Genomic DNA, 21,204 nt, shown 5'->3' with positions numbered 1-21,204 from the left:
TTCTATTCTATTTCATTTATTTGATAATAAGATGGCAGAAAGTCAGCAAGTTTTAAGTAGCAATCTTCTGTGATATTTTTGCATGTTTATGTAAGTAACATAGCTTTTAAGTGAGGTGTAACTTGGTGGTAGGCAAAACAAATCTGACTCCTGAAAATAGTACAGTAATCTGGAAAGATTGATTGGCACTTGCCTTAAAACCTTAGATTACCACAGGACCATGTTTCTCAACCAGGTGGAATGTGTACACTTTGGAGGTACTTAGAATTTTTTTTTTAAAAAAGGGTTACTTGTCAAAAAACAGGTGAGACACTGATGTAGGGAACCTACAAGCTCTGCCAGCTTGCCTTCCCCAGCACCACAGAAGGTCCCTACTACCACCTCAGCACCCACACACTCATGCTCCCTATTATCTGGGCCAGTCTCCAGACTGCCCCCACAGCAATCAAACCCCTTGTACCTCCCGCAAGCATGCACTGCACTGCCAAGATTTAGGGTGCAGTACTGGACAGGTCACTGATAAATCAACTGGCCATGAATTTTTGTTTACTGCCTATGATCAGTCCACGACTTTTACTAAAAATACCCATGACTAAAACTGCCTTAATTATAATGAGCTTTCATATGAAATATCAGACAGCTGGATGGGCATTACACCAGAAATTGACAGCTATAGTGTAAATATAGCTAAACATATGTACACATATAGACTACAGTAAACCCCAGATATACATGTTTTCAACTCATGTTTAACGTGAGTTAACGCAAGTTGAAATCCTGCAGTTCCCAGTGGGTGGCAGGAGCAGAGCTCCTCCACCAGCTCCCCATTCCAGCCCCCAGCTCAGAGAAGCCACTCTGCCATGGCTGTCTGCCCACCTGGCTCCCCCAGCAGGAGGAAGCTGAGCAGGCAGACAGCAGAGGTTGTGCGGCTTCTGCCCAATTCCCCGCCAGCTGGGGAAAGCCGGGTGGGCAGACAGCCATGACCCAGCAGCTTCTCCCCAGTTCCCCACCACTGTGGGAGCCAGGAAGCTGACCAGTGCTGATGCGCTGGTCAGTTTCCCGGCTCCCACAAGCCCAAGGGAGCTGTCACCTGGTCCCCACCTCCCTCCAACTTGCATGAAATTTGAGTTACACAAGATTGCCCAGGAACACAACCCTCGCATAACTCGGGGATCAACTGCATTTAGAATGTACTCGGACAGCTTGCTAGCATTCTAACTCTGTAAGCAGCATACTCACATAACAATTTTATACACTTTACACTTTTCTGTAACCTTCACACACATGAACTAGAGAGGGCTAAACTTTTCAGTTCACATTTGGGCAGAGTTTCTTCATTGTTACAGTGTGGAAATACTATACACATTCTTTGCACAATCATCCAATGCATGTCTCCATCTAAGCATTTCTAAATCACCTACCACAGTCAACTCCAAGTCTTAAAAACTTATTGTAAGCTACAGCTTTCTGCTCACTAAAAGGATCGCAAATGCAAAATCTGCCATGCAAAAAGAAGACTACCATGTTTAAAAAGTTCTGAAGAAGGAAATAAGCTTTTCGATGAACGGCTAGTTTATTTTCACATATTAAACACTATACTAGTAAAATATTTTGAAAAAAGTATCTTCAAAGGAATAAAGTAGATTCTTGAATCTCGGACTTCTCATCAAATGCAGAATTACTCTGCAATGGAAATCTAGTCTTTACTTCTTCAGGTCAGCTTGGAAGGAGGATAGCAGGAATCCTACTACTCAGCTACAAAATACAAAACCCAGTACACACAAAGATCAGTTAATACTGCCCTACTCATGGAAAACAACAACAAAACCCCAGCTTCAGAAGTTCTATTACTTCTGAATTCGATTTCCTAGGCACTAATCAAAAACCACAAGACTTAACTGCACCCGGATAAAACATTCTAATGGTCTATGTATTATCTCTTTGTATTCCACCTAAAATTTAATAACAGCTTAATTGTTTGTTCTGTTTGTTATGCTGAACTTTTCGATTTGTTTTGTTTAAAAAAAAAAGAGGGACTGCAGTTAAAGTAACATCGTGGCTATGATTCCAAAAGGACACACACTTTAATTTCTTCATGGGACTTACAAATACACCATAGAAAGATATAAGCATCTACATATAAAAATGATTACAAATCCACATAATTATTTCAAAATCTTCAAGCCTGTTTAATGTACTAATGATGAAAAAAGGAGAACAGAAATAACTATGAATCATTGAAGAGGAGAACTACTACAGATGACTCAGTGGTTTCTGAAGGATCTGTGAGCAATCCTATGGACTTTGATACAAAGAAAATTAGAATGAGTGGATCTTTTCAGTCTCTTGTTCTCCCAAGGATAATTCTAATACTTGCTGAACCCCTCTAGTACAGCACCCTGGGGACCTTACTGGTACCAGCTGAGAGAATTTGACAGAACATAGGATATCAATACTGTCTAGCAGAATTACAAACATTTCCACTGCTTAATAGACTCTTATAAGATATTTAGGGGTAAGTTATAGCTAAATAATGGCACAGAACTCTGAGAGCCAGGACTAGTGGCTGTACACAAACTTTATGGGACCAAGGGAAACTTGGCCACACACGTAAGTGGTCATCCAGCTAACAAAAATCATGCTGGATTATGAAATTTGCTGTACAAGTGCTTGACTAGAGAGGCTCAACCTGTACTGGAATGACCACTGTTTCAAACCCAGTGAGAATGAAAGCGATGCTTTTAAAATAAACTTTTTTTATGCGTATTTCTTCCTCAAACATAAAAAGGCATATCTGGGCCAAAGGAGAAAAAATCTGGCTATTCCATAAATAAAGATACAATAAGCAAGTCTCTCTGGATTTGCAACTGGATCTATGCAGACAGCCCTCCAGCTCAAGGAGTTTCCTAAATTATTAAAAAAAAATGTTTATTTTAAAAGCATCACTTTTTAGTCTATACTATCTCAGAATTGTGGGATCCAAAACAAGAAATCTGTATAAATTAGTATAAAAATAAATTTAAAAAAATCAAATCAGCAGGAGAGCTAATCAGAAAATGTTGCTGAAAAACAAAAAAAGTCCTCCTCCAAGTAGTTTTAGATCACTGTAGGGTAACCCCTTCTAAATATGATTTTCTCCCCTGACCTGTCAAATTAATTTTATAGTTCTAAGCAGTGCTTTCTGTGTGACGGTACACACCGGTAAGGTATACCGTCACCTTTTTTTCAGAGTGGGTCTGGGAGCTGGAGCCCCCGCTGGCTCCATGACAGTGTGGGCACCAGGAGGTTGCTGTGGGTCTGGGAGCTGGAGCCCCCAAGCCCCGTGGCAGAACACATCCATATCCACCACCCATTACCATAGCAAAAATATTAATGGAAAAGTATTTGCTTGTTAATTTGGTAAAGAAAATACCGCAAAACTGAGTAACATTGTAGTCTAAGAAACTCCTGGACTGTGGCCACACTTGGCCAAAACTTCAAAATAGCCATGCAAATGGTCATTTGGAAGATTACTAATGAGGCGTTCAATTCAATATTCAGCACCTCATCAGCATTAGGACACTTCCAGCTAAGAGGAATAAGAGGATTTCAAAATGTGCAGGGTCCTTTTGAAAAGGACCTCTTGTGTAGCCGCACCACACCAAGCTGTACACGCTCAAAAGCAGCACTTTCGCAGCGCTGCGGCTGGAAGCGTCCTAATGCTAATGAGGCACTCAATATTCAATTCAGTGCCTCATTAATAATCTTTGAAATGGCCATTTGCATGGACATTTCGAAGTTTTGGCCAAGTGTGGCCACAGCCCTGGTGAATTGGCCACAGATATATAAATTCCACAGTAATTACTATTGCAGAGTTCAAAGCATCAAAACAGCAGAAAATAAAAACAATGGTTGAGTTCCTAAAACCTGATGCCTTACACATCAGCAAAGTGAAATAAGTAATTTGTTTATAACCTTCAAAGAAAAAAGAGCTGGTAAACCAGAATTACACACATTTGGAAAAGTTATGTTCAGCAACTGACTCCTAAAAAAGAACACCAGAATAGTATTCATTCCAAGGTTAGAGTAAGCCATGGACAAAGGGAAATTCAAGACAGGGTAGAGGAATCTGAGTGATGAGCACTGGTTTTGCACCTGTGTTTACAAAGTCAATTGTGCTTTAAAAACAGACCTTTGCTGAAACAAATGCTCCAGATCTACCACTGACTGTGAAACAACTATATCTGACATTAATGAACTGCAAAACCCAGTAACTATGCAACAATGGCAATTTTATCATTTTTTCACAGATGCATTTTACACATTTTGAGCAGAAAAAAATAAAGATTATCCTTACCAATTGCCCATACCCAAATATTGAAGTTGAAATGATGACCTGTTATTCCAGGAGTGATTAGTGATAAATAATGGGAACCAGTAGAGATTATTTTAGAGTATTTACTAAATTTCTTTTCAGACCTGTGTGTTTTTCTACTTATCAGTAAGAATATTTGATTCCTCAATGCTGTCTTTTTCTACCAGGCTGGTGGTACTGATTTCATAGTCAAGTAAGATTCAGGTGCAGGACCTTGCATTTCAGATTAAAAAAAAAAATCAATTAACTAACTCTCCTTCATACTGGAAATTCAAAACAAAGTGTACAAGCTGTAATAACTTATAACAAACAATAACCTATAAATTATTTTCAGACAAGTAATATTGAACATGAAGTGCTGAAATACTTCTTCAATAAATGTGGTATAAAAATACATTTGCAGTCAACAAACTGATGGACTCCCTTTACGCGCCTGTCCCACATTCTGGCCATAGGGAAAAAGGGATGATAACTTTAAACTAATCATATACTCTGTAGGCTAAACTATCAACCTAACCAGGCTACCGAAGAACTAACACAAAAAATTATGCACAACAACCCTCCAAAATCAAAATGCCACTGAAGCACTCTAACAGCAAGTGCCAGTGCAAGGTACTGCAGAAATACAAAGTAGCAATATTTAAAGTAGGTTGCAATAATATTTTTCTTCTTAAAGACCTGGATTCTCTGACATTAATGTAAGAAAGGTAACAAATATATTGGGTCTTCTGATTTCAGACATTTAGTCTGTGGTTGTTACAAGTTGTAATCAATTTTATTCCTGCAGGGTTGTTGTAAAAGTTTAACAGGATGATAGTTACTCCTTAGCCAACTGCATGACAAGACAATCAATGCTCAAACACAACATAAGCACTTCAACATACCGATTTATAATAGCTTCAAAACGGAAACACTCTTCTGTGATTTCTCAGGTTCTTTCATAAAACTTCATTAATAATCTCCCAACACCCTACTTACCATCCTCCCTTCGAAGTAAGGAGGTAGTGTAGACAAGCCCACGCACTTCAAAGGAAGATTAGATTGCACAAGGAATGCAGGATTGTGTCCTTAGTTAACCAGGACTGAAGCACAGTATAAATAGGATTCAACCCATTTAAATATTTAACAAAGGACAGAATTCCAACACATTACTATGAAATATATAAGAAATAGATCTTGCCTATTTAAATGTCAAACACTGCCCGCTCTGATAAGCTGTTTGAAAATTAAACCTGGGCAACAGCGCATTTAAGCAGGCATATCCAAATACTGTATTTTGATAGTGAGTCTAAACAGAGTGTAAATAAAGACTGCCCAAGATGGTATGACAACAATTACCCACCAATGTTTAGGAAAAGCATTCGAGACAAAAAAAAAAATCTGATTAAACACTAGCAATAAGATACAGCAAAACTAAAGAAAGAATGAGTGTAAGGGAAGATCTCAACTTTTATTATATCCAAATGGTTTATCTTTCCTTAATATCACATGGGGGAAGGCTTTCAATATTTTCAGAATTACACTTTCTAACCAGTAATGTTGTCCCTTGCCTGTAGACAGAAAGCTTAAAATTCTCACTACATACAGCTACAAACTTTATAGATTGGTGCTGCTAGGGCTGGATACACACAGGCCTGACCATATAAGGTTTGTTTTAAGAGCTTTGCAATGCACTCTTGCTCTTTCATTCTATAACTAAATGGGTGAATTTAACATATACTTCCAGTCAAACAAATACAAGAAGTTATACAAAATGTTTACTAAATATTAATATTTGGAATATCTCAGCATTAGGAGAAAAATCAAAATGACACTATGAATTCAGTTTCAAAGAAAAAGTCACTTATGAATTCTGAACATTTTAAAACAGATCAGAGGCATTATATACCATATAAATTAATCATTTCATGCTTTGTGGTACTGCATAAATATGCCATAAGATTTCAACAAATTTCTGATCTGCCAAATACTACTAACATGCTTAATTTCACACATATAAGTAACATGTGTGCTTAACTTCATGCACGTGAGCATGCAAGTGTTTGCAGGATCAGGAGTGAAATACTCTTCTCAGTTCTACCAAAATTATTGAGGTCATCACACCTCTAAATTAAAAGTACAGCCTTCTAAACCCCAAGTGTATTGAGATATTGCTTCTCAACAACTGGTCTGTGGACAAGCTCTCCCTGAGAATTTCCTAACGTGGTTTAGGAAGGCATCAGGTTGGTCCCTGATATCACAAAGGTTGAGAAACAAGATATGCTGTCCAACAGTTAAACTCCTCACAAATGCTGTCAATGGGACTCTGGCAGGGGCTGTTCTAGCAGATCACAATGCAAGATCAGGACCCAAGTCAGCACTATGTATCACTTGATTCTCTACTTGAAATGGGAGGCAGCTATTTTCAAAAGAAGATTCAAAAAGCAGACGGCACAATGGCCACAGAAATAAGCCAATTGTCCAAATACTTTATTGGCCCTAAAGCAAACATTTTATATTGGATTCAAACAAAAGTATACAAAATATCTCTCGATTTAATACTGCAGCAATGAATTATTTTTCATTTTAGTATGAAAAAGGAAGAGAACTGTCATTTAATAAGTTAAAAAATGGGGGTGATCTGGCTTCCACATCTCTACACAACTTATTTCTGAAACAATTAAATACAACACATAATGAATACTTAAACATGACAGGGATTTAGAATTCCCCCTCTGCCATCCCAAAATTCACACTATCAACAGTCAAGTACAGCTACTGAAATAATTTTAAAACAAAAAGCAGTCAAGTAGCACTTTAAAGACTAGTAAAATGGTTTATTAGGTGAGCTTTCGTGGCACAGACCCACTTCTTCAGACCACTTCAGAAGTGGGTCTGTCCCACGAAAGCTCACCTAATAAACCATTTTGCTAGTCTTTAAAGTGCTACTTGACTGCTTTTTGTTTTGATAGTGTATAGACTAGCACGGCTTCCTCTTTGTTACTATGAAATAATTTTAGTAGCCCTTGCACAGACAAAACCTTGCTGTCATTCAGATTTGCCCTTGTCAAGGCTGGTTGAGGTTTTCAAAATGACAACAGCTGCAAGAGCCTTGTCTATACTAGCACTTCCAATGCTGCTACCAGTGTTCCCTGTGCTTGGGTGACCACTCAGGAAAAATTCAAATGCCACTCAGCTGATAAGCACGGCACCCAGCCAGGCCCACCAAAAGGGAGGGCAAAGGGGGCAGTTGCCCTGGAGACCACTGCCCCAAGCCCCTTTGAAGTGTCACAGCAGCACTGCTCTGCCACTCCGTGCAGCGGTGAGTGATGGGGCAGCACTAAGGGCTGACTGCCTGAAGCATCACCCCTTCTGTCCTTGATCCCTCCTCACTCCAGGGTGCAGAACCAGGCCCCCCGTGCACCTTGTCCCAGGGCCTGCAGTGGCCATCGGCCCCGCTATCCAGAACCAGCAGCATGTTTCTACTGATGGTGCACATATGCACACATTGCAATGCACACACATTTTTTTTCCACCCACAGATGGGGGGAAAAAAAAAAACAGACACAACATAAGCTGCTACCCCAACAAGATATTTTCTACAAGCTGCAATAAAAAGCTCTCAAAATTTATATTGACAAATGGAAGCATGCACTCTTTGTCATCTGAAGCACCTATTACCTGTAACAAACAGGTCATCAACCTCATCTACTCTACATCCCATTTCAATTTCAGTTAAAAACCTACTCTTTTTTCCCCCACCAATACCCCTTTCTTTAGCCCTCCGCATTACTTACCTGCATAAACCATTTGAGATGCTGTATGCACAAAAGAAGAGAAAATACAGTTGCTCTGTCTTTCTAGCTGATGAAATAATACTTCTATCTTTCTCCTGTTAGTGAAGCTAACCCTGAAAAAACTTGGAAATCCAGAAAAGTACTTAGCAAAGCATGAACTTAATTTCAGTTCTCTCTCTGCACACACAGAGCCCACGGTCTGACAAGTCATCTATGCAGTCCCACCAGTGGCTACAATAAAGGTAAGACAAGTTAGGTTTACTTCTCTGTTTTTTGCTGTTAATCAACAAATACAGTTATTGACATGTCAGACCATCACACTGCCTGAACTGTGTGTGTGGAGCAGCAAACCTCTGGGCCGGCAAGCTCTCAGCAAGGCAGACTAGTTTTGTCACTTCTCCCCAAGAAATACCATACCCAACTCTGCCCTTCCTGTACCATTTTCCAACAAAAGTGCAGAGGTCAAGCATGTCCTCACCTCCTCCCTTCTTCACCCATATCCTAAACATGGGAAGAAAGCATATGTAAAGGGCTTAGAAAGAGCTCTCAGTCCCTTTTCATTATCCTCACCCCATAGAGGTTCCTGGCACGATTTGATCATGCATCAAAGTCCAGACGTCCTCTTCGCGTCAGGATGCACGAAAACCTAGCAGGAGTTTAACACTTCTTTAGCATCACCTTCTCCCCACCAGTAACTCTCAACTGTGCCTAACAAATCCTGTTCCCTTCAACTGTCCCCATTCCCTTGCCCCGGGGGCGGGGGAGGGAAGGAAGAGACCTGGCAGAGCTCCTGAGCCCTTCAGCCCCTCCCAACACCAGCCGGGGACAGGGGGAAGGCTGGTAGAGCTCATTCCTTCAGGTCCCGCATACCCTAACCTGGCGGGCAGAAGCAGAGTTCCTATCCCCTTCCGTCCCCTCCTCATACCCCAATCGGGGGGGGGGGGGAGGTGAGGGGAGGGCCGCAGAGCTCCTGCCCTTCAACTTTCCCCAATACCTCAGCCCGGTGGGGGACAGAGCTCCTGCCCCCTTCGCCCCCCCCAACCCCAGTCGGGGCTGGCAGAGCTCCTATCGCTTTCAGCCCCGGCCTATGAGCAGCGGCAGAGCAGCCCCCGCGGTGCAGCCCTCCCCGGCTCGCCTTACCTGTTCCGCCCGCAGCGGGCCAGTCGGGGTCGGCAAGACGGGAGCCGACTCCCTCCAGCGCCGCAGGCGGCACCAACCCCCGGGCCGAGCTGCGGCTGTACCGCCCCGGGCTGCGAGCGGGGCGGGGCGGGGCGGGAAGCGCGGCTCAGGGCTGTGCAATCGGCTCCAGAGTCATCGAGCAGCCGCGGCGCGGAGCGCGGCTTCGCTGCCCAGAGGCAGAACCGGGCAGGGCGCAGGGGGGGAGCTGTGGGGCTCCGCTCCCTGGTGGCTCGGCGCTGAGCTGGCCCCGCAGCGGCCCTGGCGTGGAAGTGTGCGCGACCCGCGCCGTACGGGGAGACAGCGGCCGCCCCCCGCCCCGCCAGGCGTGCCCGTCCTTTCCAGGACTAAGGGTTTAGTGCCGGGGGTGGTGATCGTTAGGAGGCCCCTGCTGCCTCTAGCAGCCCATCGCGCTCCAGTCCGCCCTAGTCTGGTGAGTTTTGTTAGGCGGCCACCCATTGCTTTAGGGCAGGGGTCTGCAACCGGCCCCGTGCGGAGCCGCAGGCGGCTCTCGAAGGATGTCTTTGTGGCTCCTGAGGCTGGAAATGCAAAGGAGAAAAAACGACGGACCCGCTCCGATTGCTTTCGATCAATGGTGAAGGCCTAAAGGTTGTGAAGTCTGTCCCTGAGGAGGCCATTTGGGAGTGTGGGGCAACTAGATCAAAAAAATCTGTCACGGATACACACATAGAACTTGAAGGGACCTCAGGAGGTCAGAGTCCAGTTCCCTGCCTCCTTGGCAGGACCAAGCACCCCCCTCTATAAAAATATCTTAAAAATCTATTTGCCCCAGAGCCCTAAATGGCCTCCTCAAGGATTGAACTCACAGGATAGCACTTAGTCCTGCCAAGAGAGCAGTGAACTGGGCTCAATGGCCTCTGGAGGTCCCTTCCACTCCTTGAGAGCTATCTACCTATGTATTTATAAAAGCCCAACAATGAACTCCTCTAACTAGCAAATGACATGTGATCTCAAAATGTTGGCTAACTCCCCCTTGAATGTTTGCAGTGCATTGTGCGATATATTTTATGTGTTTTGAGAACAACAAGAAGTCTTGTGGCGCCTTATAGTCTAACAGATATTATGTTATTCTATAAGGTGCCACAAGACTTCTTGTTGTTCTCAAAGCTACAGACTAACACTGCTACATCTCTGATAGTTACCTGTGTTTTGATTCTGTTGCTAATAAAGTCTTGATTTTGAAAAGGAAAAGGAAGCTTGTGGCCTTCCTGCTGTGAAGAGTAAAACACACTTTAAGAAAGAAAACTGAAATTACACATGAAATAAAATTGGTATAATTAAAGTGGGGTTGGAATGGCTTCAAAAAAGGGGAAAATTGAAGATGAAAACAGAATTTCAAACTGAATGGACTCAATCCTTCGAATTTATACGGAGTTCAGCTGGGCTCCTTTTATGTCTCATCTGCAATGAGAAATTCACAAACAAAAAAGGCAACCTCAAAAGATAATGTAAAAAGTTTGTGAATGTTCTGCAGTAAACATGTATTGAATTACAAATCATTGTGTGCACTGTGCTTAAAATAGGGGTTACAAGAAACAGTTTTATGTTATTTATTAAGTACCATCTCATATTCCCATGCACTGCGGCTCTTGAATTACTGAGTTTTTACTCACTTCAAAATAAATGGCTCTTGTATTTTGGTTGCTGACCATTGCTGTAGGGGCTTGGAGGCCCACTGTCTAAAACACTGTCTAAGACATTCATTGTGCAACAGCAAGTTGATCCAAACAGGTTTTGGAGTCAAAGTGGAACAGAACTGTACTGCGTAGGGATGCGCACTCTTTGGGGCAAAGACAGACGCACAGCAATTTTAAAGGAATGGGGGAGTTGTCTGGACAGGTTCTATGCTTATGCCTCTGAGATACAGCTACCTTTGGGATGGAGAGTGGCTCACCACTGGTGCATAGTGCATTGCAAATTGTGTAGGGGAAGGAACAGACAGAACTTCATTTGTCAAGGTCTTATTCAAAATCCTATCATATATTAGCTAAATAGAATATTTGTATGGTTATCTTAAAATGCGTAAGACCTAACTGGGCCTTGCTGGAATGTGAGCCCATGGTTCCAGCCAGTGCTACAGCCTTTTCAGACCCGAATCTGAAAAGACAATCTTACCCTTTTAAGACTATTTAACCCTTGCAGGTTACACTACATCCTAGCATCAGGCCCTTCAAAAACTCAAGATGTAAACAGCCACATCCCACCATGGAGCTATAATGGGACCTGTCCTGTTCACCATATTCATAAATGGTCCCAAATGGGACAAAACATAAAATGGTAATGTTTGCTGATGACACCAAGTAACTGATTACTGAAAAGAGCTATACAAGGGAGCTCACAAAATTGGATGCTGAGGAAGAGCCTACCAAATTCACAGTCCATTTTGGTCAATTGCACAGTCACGGGATATTAGAAGTAATGAATTCCATTATTTCAGATATTCAAATTTGAAATTTCACAGTGTTGTGATTCTTGGGATGTTGACCTAAATGGGCATTCAGGTGTGGGGAAGGAGATTACAAAGTTATCGTGGGTGAGGTTGCTGTATTAGAACCATTTCTTCACTGCTGCTGATGGTGGCATTGCCATCAGAGCTGGGCAGCTGGAGAGCAGCAGCTGTTAGCTGGCAGTCCAATTCTGGGGGCAGAGCTGCCATCAGCAGCAGCACAGAAGAAAGGATGACATGGAATAGTACTGTCACCCTTACTTTTGAGCTGCTGCCTTCAGAGCTGAGCCTTTGGTCAGAAGCTACAACTCTTCAGACACCCAGCTCCAAAGGCAGCACTGCAGAAGTAAGAGTGGCATGGTATGGTATTGCTACTCTTCTGTACTGCTGCTAGAAAAGCACTGCTTTCAGAGTTGGCCTTCCACCCAATGGCCATCACACTCCATCTGCCCAGTTCTGAAGACAGCACTGAAGTGAGGGTGGCAATACTGTGACCCCCACACAATGTCCTTTTGGACCAGGACCCCCCAATTTGAAAAATTCTATTCTTCCCCTGTAAAATCTGTGTAGTAGAATATAAAAAGCACCTGATAAAAGAGCAAATTTCATGGGGGAATACCAGATTTCAAAATCTGTAATGTGTTCTGCATCCTCATGAATTTGGTAGGGCCCTAGATGATGAGGCAACAAAATAGCAGATAAAATTCAATGCTGATAAGTGCAAAGTAATGCACATTAGAAAAATGAACCTGCTTACACATACGAAGTGATGGTTTCTAAATTAGCTGTTACTACTCTAAAAAGAAATTTTATACGTAGACAGGAAAGAAGTAGGAAAGGGTGAGATAATAAAACAGCAAGTACCATACACCCATACCTTGAATGCTACTGGCAGTTGTGACAGCCCCATCTCAAAAAAGATATATTACAATGAGAAAAGGTACATAGAACAGCTTCCACATGGGAGATTTAAAATACTATGAATGTTCAATTTAGAAAAAGATGAACAAGGGGGGGGATGTGATGGAGGTGTCTAAAATAATGAACAGTCGAGAGAAAGTATTATTTACACCCTTCACATGCCACAAGAACCTGGGTCTACCCAATCAAATTAACACTGTCCCATGGTGGGGACAGTGCAGACAATCGATGTGTGGAATGTTGACTCCAGCTATGCAATTCATGTAGCAGGAGTTGTATATCTTACATATATTTTCTCCTGTAGTGTAGACCTGGCATATGATATACTGCGCCAATATTGCAGGAAGTTTTTATCTTAATCCTTAGGAAAAATAGTATTCTAGGTGTAATTTATAATAATTTTATTACCATATTACTATATTTTAAAATCAATTAAAATTATACTTCTTTATTACACATTACCTTGGTTTTCCTTTATTCAACCATTATGCCCTACTGTGGGAATGACGGGATGCCATATTCAGATTAGTTAATGCAACAAAGAACTGAAAGTGAATTTCAGTGAACAAGATCATTACTTATCCTATTTTATATAAATGTGTTGAATAATTTTAAAAAAGTTTTGATCCACTTCTGTAAACCCAAGTCTTACAAAGGCTTTACACAATCTAATAATCCTACTGAGCTAAATTCTTTTATTAATATCAGAAGTGCCGTTTTTGTTTAATTTAAAAAAAAGGAGCCTTTATTCAGGCAGCTCCCTGCCTCCCTCCCACTGCCAAGCTGCCAGTACTCAGTACTGGCAAGTACCGGCACAAAAAATGCACTGTATATCAGTATTAAATCCAAACTAACTCCACTGAAATCAGTGGAGTTACACCAAGTCAGCAGAATAGAATTTGGCTCCGTGTACCTTCAATGGGACTGCTCATATATATGTGAGTAAGATTTACAGGGCTGGGCTCTTTATTTAAAGAGGATTAAACGTTATAAAGCAGTAATGTGTTTAAACAGAATCAAATTCAATTGCCTTTTAAAATATTAAAGGAAGAATTTCATAGTAGATAAATTAAGAGATTAAAAATGTTAATTGCAAAAATTAAACAAAACTATTACAGTACCTGTTAAATATTCTCCCAGTTATACCTTACGATCTGAACTTGCATACATTTAAAGCACATGAGTAACTTTACTCATGCAAGTGTTATGGTCCAATGTTTATGTTCTTAAATTAAGCCCACTGACTTCAAGGTGAGTAAAGTTACTCACATCTAAGTGTCTTTAGGATCACACCCTTATGGTCTTTACAGTCTAGTTTGTCCTGGCTTTTGCAAAGGCTTTATGTTTTCTGGGGTTTGTTTGTTTGTTTTTCTTTTTTAAATTAAGCATTTAGCAATGTTGTTTTGAAAGATATTTTTCAATACAGCTGCTAATTTTTTGTGCAACTGTTGCAAAGTAAAATGCATGAGCTCCCTCTGCTGAGTAGTAGCTGCTGTTTCTGCAGTTGTGCACATTCTGGCTAATGTTTAGGCTGAGAAGTAAACAAATATTTTCTAGAGAGGTCTTGCAGCATTAGAAACAATAATAAAATTATGAAACTGAAATTGTGAAGGAAGCAATTGAACAATTAAGAAATTGTTACTAACAGAAACATTTCAAAAAGGAAGTTAACCATGTATCTTTAAAAACCACAGATAGAATTACTCTGGCAGAAATTAAATGTTAACATGGTGTGGATAAGGATTGTTGATTCACTGTTAAGACCTCCCAAAAACCTTCCTTCCGGGGTTTTGTTGACAAAACGCACGGCGCATCCACACTAAAAATGCACTGTTGTCAGTAACTCAACAGAAAGTGGCACATACATTGGATACATAGATACAATGGAGGATGTGGATAGGGTCCAGAGAGACCTAGATTAATTGTAGGATTGGCCCAAAAGTAATCTGATGAAGTTCAGCAAGGACAAGTGCAGAGTCCTACACTTGGTATGGAAGAATCCCAAGCATTGTTACAGGCTGGAAACCACCTGGTTAAGTAGTAGTGCAGCAGAAAAGGATTTGGGGATTACCATTGCTGAGAGGCAGGATATGAGTCAACAGCATGCCCTTGTAGCCAAGAAGGCTAATGGCATATTGGGGTGCAATAGGAGCATTTCCAGCAGATCTAAAGAAGTTGTTATTCCCCTGTATGTGGCACTGGTGAGGCCACATCTAGAGTACTGCATCCAGTTCTGGGCCCTCCAATATAGAAAGGACGTGGATGCATTGGAGCAGGTCCAGCAGACAGCAATGAAAATTATTAGGGGGGATGGAGCACGTGACCTATGAGGAAAGGTTGAGGGATCTAGGCTTATTTAGTCTGCAGAAGAGAAGAGTGAGGGGCGATTTGACAGCAGCCTTCAACTTCCTGAAGGGGGGCTCTAAAGAAGATGGAGAGAGGCTGTTCTCAGTAGTGGCAGGACAAGGAGCAATGGTCTCAAGTTGCAGTGGGAGACGTCTAGGTTGGATACGAAGAAAAAATATTACACCAGGAGAGTGAAGCACTGGAATGTGTTACCTAGAAAGGTGGTGGAATCTCCATCCCTAAAGATTTTTAAGTCCCAGCTTGACAAAGTCCTGGCTAGGATAATTTAGTTAGGGTTGATCCTGCTTTAGGCAGGGAGGAGCTGGACTAGATGACCTCCTAAGGTTCCTTCTAGCCCTAGGATTCTATGATTCTGACTTTTGTTGACAGACTTCTGCCTTTCCCCCATAAGGCAGCACAGCTTTCTCAACAGAATCTGCAGACAAAAACACTGTGTGGATGCTCTGGGGGTCCCACTATTGACAGACAGGGCTTCCCACTTCTCAGGCAGCCCTGTCTACTGTGCTTCCAGCTGGCTGTTCTGTCAAGAGAGCAGCTGGGCAGTCTGGCCACTCTCTGTCGACAGAGCAGATTGGTTGAGCGATCCTCTATTGTATGTGGCCATGATATGTTGACAGAAGTTTTGTGGGAAGATATCTTCAGACGACAACTTCTGTCAGCACATCACTCTAGTGTAGACACAGTCTGTGGATACACAGCACCCTACCTCAAAATAAGCTATTCCAGAATAGCTATTCCAAAAGAGGTATTGCAAAATAGGGCTGGTAGGAAGCATAGTAGTCCATCCCCAGCCGGCTCCACTCCCTGCATGTGACACAGGCTCAGTAGTGCAGTGGGCTGCTGGGTTGCTTTGGGTCCCCACATCCAAGTGACTGTGGGGACCCAACCACTGCTACTGTCCTGTGCCAGGCCCTCGGGTAATTCCATGAGTCATGTTGCTTAGGGAGGAGAGGGTTTTAAGAAGAGATGCAAATGGGGCAAGAGACGACAGAGCAGGGGCATGGCTTGGGGAAGGGTGGCACAGGGGTGCACCTGCATGCTGTGTGGTAGGGGGCAAGGCCTGGGATGGAGATGGTTGTGTTCCAGACCCCGCTTCTCCCTGGGGATGGCCCTGCCCAGTACAGATCCTTGTTTGTGCCTGCAACAATGCCCTGTTGTGGCTATTAAATATGTTCCTCATGCACCTGTTTTGTAGGGTCCACACTTTTTTTGAACCCCACGTTGAAAAATCCCCCATCCAAGCCATAGTTCTCAATGACTTAGCTCTAAGTGCCACAGAGTGATGCTCTTGCAACAGCAGACTCCAAAATCAAAGGTCGTTTTCTTGCAAGTGGGCAGGTGAAGGTAGGTGGACACAAACCAATAAAAGGAAAGAGGTTGCAGTGCTTATGTTTTTCATTTGGAAATGCAGATCCAAAATCAACTTGGCCACTCAATTGGGAAGAAGTCCCTTTCTTGTTCTGTCAGAGGAAAATCACCCAAGGGACCTAAAATGCACTTCACTGTGCCATAGCCTTATGGCATGGAACTGGTGGATCTGGTCATTTCCCGCAAACGGAGCAGGGCTGAGGGGTGGAGGAGGGAACACTGAGGTGCTGATGATTCTAGTGGCATGGCTGTCTTTGGGGTAGTGCATTCAGGCAATGCAGCAGTAAGGGGGCAGGAGGTTACTGGAGATGCCCTCTCAGGCTACATCTACACAACAGAGTTTTTTGAGGTAACAACTGTTATTTAAAAAATAATTTTGCTAGTGTCTTTACTATGTACACATTATTTTGAAATAAACTTGAAACAGCAGGTACACTGTTTCAAAACTATTAACCCCTCATTGGAGGAGGAATACTACTAAAGCTATGAAGACACTGAATAGCGCTATTTCAACATAAGCCATAATGGCACCCAATGGCACTATTTTAAAATGCATTTTGTATGGAGCTGTTTTTCAAAATATCTGTTTTGAAATATCTTATTTAGAAACACCTCTGTAGCATAGCCATAGCCTCAAGGTTTTGACCCTGTGGCCTTGGAGGATCCCAGGGTTTCTCCTCCTATAAGAGTGAGGCCCTAGTCAGATTCCAAAGAGCTGAGAACAGCTTCCAAGTTTGGAAGATGTCCCTCCAAGAAGATTGGTAGCTCAGAGAGGTGTCATGGACAGTCGCGGGGGCAGAAGATGTAGAAGTAGAAATGAGCTCACAAATCAGCAACTAGTGACCTTTGAGACTGTTAAAAACAGAAGACCGCAGGAATTCCCTTCTCCCAACAGGAAAGAGCACCCTAGGAGAAACAAAATGGCAGCAACCCACAAGAATGCAAGTTTTCATGAGGTAACAAATTCTTTTCTGACTTTTGTGCCACACATCCATAGTGAAATCAGTGTAGTTTGATAACAACCCAGGGTAAAAATTTTCCAGAAGTCTGGTCTTTAAAAAAAACCAAACCTCCATCCTCACCCTTTCTCCAACATATTTCAAGTATAACAGAAGAATTCATAAGGTTCAAAAGATTCTCTGAAGCTATCAAGGGCATCAAAACCTACAGCTTCTCTATTGGAAATCGTATCAAAGGATCAACTCCTGAGATGTACTGGGCAGCAGCAATTCCCCTTGAATCAAGGAACACTGCAGCTGCTTTGCACGTTTCAGGGCTTGACCTAAAAAGAAGAGGGTAAAAGAACAAGGTTTTTCAAAGTGGACAGAATTTTGATGCATTTCCACAAATTAGTCACAGAAAAAAAACACTCTCTCCTATAGGATTCTGTACTAGGAATTTACATGAGTCATTGTCTGTTATAAAGTCATAGTGAATTGTTAATGATTAAATGTACAATCTGTGACTGAGTTAATACATAAATGCTACCAAATGATTTACATGCATAATTGCATTTCTTCTGGAAAAAAGAATTGCCACGAAATAAACATCTCTAAGCAATGTAGAGTTTGACAAATTTGAAATAATCTTATCCATCTCCTATATTAAAAAATAAACTCTATATCTGGGGATGCAATTTAGATTCTTGTGATGGTATGGTTGAATCCTGGAGATTATGAATGTACACTGAAGTATATTTTATTTGAAACTAAACTAAAATCAGGACAAATATTGGCCCACGATTCAGGATTTCAGAAGGCATGCATCAGAATTGAATTTTTTTCATTATGTTGGATAGAAGTTTTCCTCCTCCTAGTCAAATATCCTGTCACCAAGTGGGCCAAACTACAGCTTGAACATCTCTTATCCCTCACCCTTGGGACCTGGCCCAAGTCAGATAAGAGAATTTTCCAAACAAGGGAAAGCCATCTTCTCTCAGCTCCCCAAGTGGCTCCTCACTGCCTGCAGGTCATGGCAGCCAGTCCCAGCTTCTGGTTGCCCTGGGTCCTAATAGCCACTGTCTGTCACAGCTCCCTGCTGCCCTCAGCCGCCGGCCCTGGTTCTCCGCCGCTTGCCAGCTTCAGCTCTCCACAGGTCCCTGCTGCCCAGCGGGCCCTGTGGTTCTCCGCCGCTCGCTGGCCCCAGCTTTACTACCAGCCACCGGCCCCCCATCACCCATGGGTCCTAACAGCCTGCAGCTGACAGCAGACACCGGCTTCCAGGACTCTCTCTTAGGTGGCGGGAAACCTGGGCTGGTGGCTGACAGCAGGTGCAGGCTGCTGGGGCCCATTGGCTGCTACCAGATAACAATTGTAGCTGGGAGGTAAAACCTTTAGATAATTCTGAGCAAGGTACAAGAAACTCCACAGTGGCATAATCCGCCCACCCTGAGAGCATCATTCTAATCCCAACAGAGTGGATGCATGACATATTATTGTCAGAATACTTTTCACACAATGTTGGATATTTTTGTTATCCACATAATTGTCCAATTTCATTGTTTGGTGTAAACATCCTGTCCTTGTAAGTGCCACACTTCAATGTCAAATTGAAAAATATCAGTTTTGACTCTGCCATCTAATTTAAGTGAATGTTCCTTTGCTCTGTTATCCACGGCTCATAATACAAAGAAGCTTTCCATCTACCTTCTATATGCCATTAATTATGTATCATTTATTACAGCAGTACTCAGAAGCCAACAAAGAATGGGGCTCTATTGCTCCAGGCACTGTACATAAAATCAGATCCAGATCCCATCTTTGTAGTCTAGCATTTACAATATAACAGACAAAACAGACCAAAAAGGTAAGGGAAATGGATTTAATATACAGGCAAGGTAAATGTGACGGCTAAAACAGGAAGGAGTGCAGTGGCACCTTAAGGATTAACAAATGCATTAGGGCATAAGCTTACATGAGATACAACTCACTTCTACAGATCCTTGAAGTGAAAGAAAGGCAGGAATACACAGAAGGGAGTGTAACAACAGGCTAGTTAAATCAGTGGGGATATGGCTCACCCCCAACAGTGATGAGGTGAGAATACCTGAAGGGGAAATTACTTATCATAATGAGCGCCATTCCCTGCTTCTATTCAAACCAATTCTGATGCTCTCTAATTTGTATGTGAATTCCATCTCAGCAGTTTCACCTTGCAGTCTATTTGAAGAGTTTTTTTACCCCCTAAGGGCTAGTTTATACAGTAAACCCCTGATTTAGTGGACCCAGATTCAGTAGTCTTGGGAATAATGGACGTCCTCCAGCACCCGTTCCCTGCACCCCCGCTGTTCCTAAGTCCTCTGAATCGACCAGCTCCGCCGCCCCACCAGGAAAATACATAAATGCTCGTGACTCACTGGAGCTGCTGCAGCAGGGCCGCCAAGGAGATGTTGCAGTTGCTGGAGCAGCTGCAGGAGCTGCCGCAGCTGAAGCCATTGCTGCAGCAGGACCAGCCGTGGCTTGGACTGTTGAGCTGCAGCTGCAGCTGTTGGGCTAAGGCTACAAGAACTGCAGCTGGGGCTGCTGCTGTGGGTCCAGGACCCACCATGGCTGTTGGGGCTGCCACTGCAGCTTCAAACCCTGGCACAGCTGCAGGAGTCATGGCTGCAGAAGGTGCCATGCACTCCTTCTACCAGAGAAGGCGGCACTTGTATATGTGCCCCACATCTGGTGGGAGGAGTGCATGGCAGCTCTGGCTACAGTGGGGGCACGAGCTGTGGTGGCTTCTCCTGCCCTGGCAGCAGCCCAAGACTGGAGGGAGCTCTAGCAGCTCTTTTACAGTTTTGGGGGTTTTTTTGCATGGGGGGGGAAGGCCTGGGGGCGGGGGTCAAGCTATGCGAATACAAGTAAATCTTTGCATTTAACGGGCTTTCAGCATTATTGAACACCCTCCTCCTATTAGTCCATTAAATGGAGGGTTTACTGTAGTAGGGAAATAAGTCAATTTCAGATATGCAGTTTTAGCTACAGCAACTGCACAGCTAGAATCAACGTACTGGAAATCAACTTACCTGATCGTCCTAACAAAGGAAGATCAACGGGAGCATTTCTCCCGCTCATTCCCTTACACCACAGTGTGGTGTATAGGGGTCAACTGCTGACCCCACAGAGATTGATTTTGCACATCTTTACCATACGCACAAAAATCGAACTCTGGCAGACTGTTCCTGCCTGGGTTGATCTTCCTGGAAATATAGACAACCCCGAAGAATGGTAACTTGCACATCTGTAACTGTGCGTCCAGGATAGTTAAAGTGCTTCCTTACTGGTTTTTGCATGTTACCGTTCTTGATGTCCAATTTGTGTCCAGTTACTCTTTTGCTTAGAGACAGTCTGGTTTGTCCTCTGTACGTAGCAATGGGACATATATATTATCAGTAAATGTACAGGTGAACAAGCCTTTAATGGTAGGGCTGATGTGGTTAGGTCATACAATGATGTCACTTAGGAAGAAGTGTGGACAGAGTTGGCAATAGGATTTATAGCAGGTATTGGTTCTGGGGTCAGCATTTGTTTTGTGGGGAGTGAAGTTGATGGTGATAATTCATTTCAGGTTGAGAAGCTGCTTTCCAAGGCCTATGAGAGTGAAGGATCTTTATTTAGCATAGATTGTAGATCCTTAATGGTGCACAGTAGAGATCTGAGCTGGAGGACCAGTGACTTCTGTTGCTTTCTTCTTGGGTCTATCCTGTACGGCAGATGTCAAGTTTACTTCCAGATTTTTTATTTTCACATTAAGTCCTTTTCATTAAGTTATATTAGGAGAGAGTCAGCTAC

At 42.8% G+C, this 21,204-nt stretch overlaps 2 protein-coding genes across 7 annotated transcripts in view; both read right to left on the bottom strand.

Moving 5' to 3' along the window:
• HEATR5A (HEAT repeat containing 5A) overlaps positions 1-9,370 on the bottom strand; it is a 110,698-nt gene extending 101,328 nt beyond the window's left edge. For 5 of the 6 annotated variants that reach the window (XM_074996887.1, XM_074996893.1, XM_074996892.1 and 2 more), the window contains exons 1-2: positions 9,271-9,370; positions 8,701-8,776 (exon numbers count right to left, since the gene is read on the bottom strand). The gene's annotated coding sequence lies outside the window, so the exon portion shown is untranslated. The remainder of the gene's footprint in view (positions 1-8,700; positions 8,777-9,270) is intronic. The other variant, XM_074996888.1, reaches the window with a different exon arrangement.
• Positions 9,371-19,124: 9,754 nt separating this feature from the next.
• Positions 19,125-21,204, bottom strand: part of DTD2 (D-aminoacyl-tRNA deacylase 2) — a 33,137-nt gene continuing 31,057 nt past the window's right edge. The window contains exon 4 of the mRNA XM_074996880.1: positions 19,125-21,200. Coding sequence (XP_074852981.1) covers positions 21,181-21,200 — 20 coding nt within the window. The 3' untranslated portion in view covers positions 19,125-21,180. The remainder of the gene's footprint in view (positions 21,201-21,204) is intronic.

Source organism: Carettochelys insculpta, chromosome 6, assembly GCF_033958435.1.
Source record: "Carettochelys insculpta isolate YL-2023 chromosome 6, ASM3395843v1, whole genome shotgun sequence".
Classification (NCBI taxonomy): domain Eukaryota; kingdom Metazoa; phylum Chordata; order Testudines; family Carettochelyidae; genus Carettochelys; species Carettochelys insculpta.
This window is presented reverse-complemented; position numbering and strand designations above follow the sequence as displayed.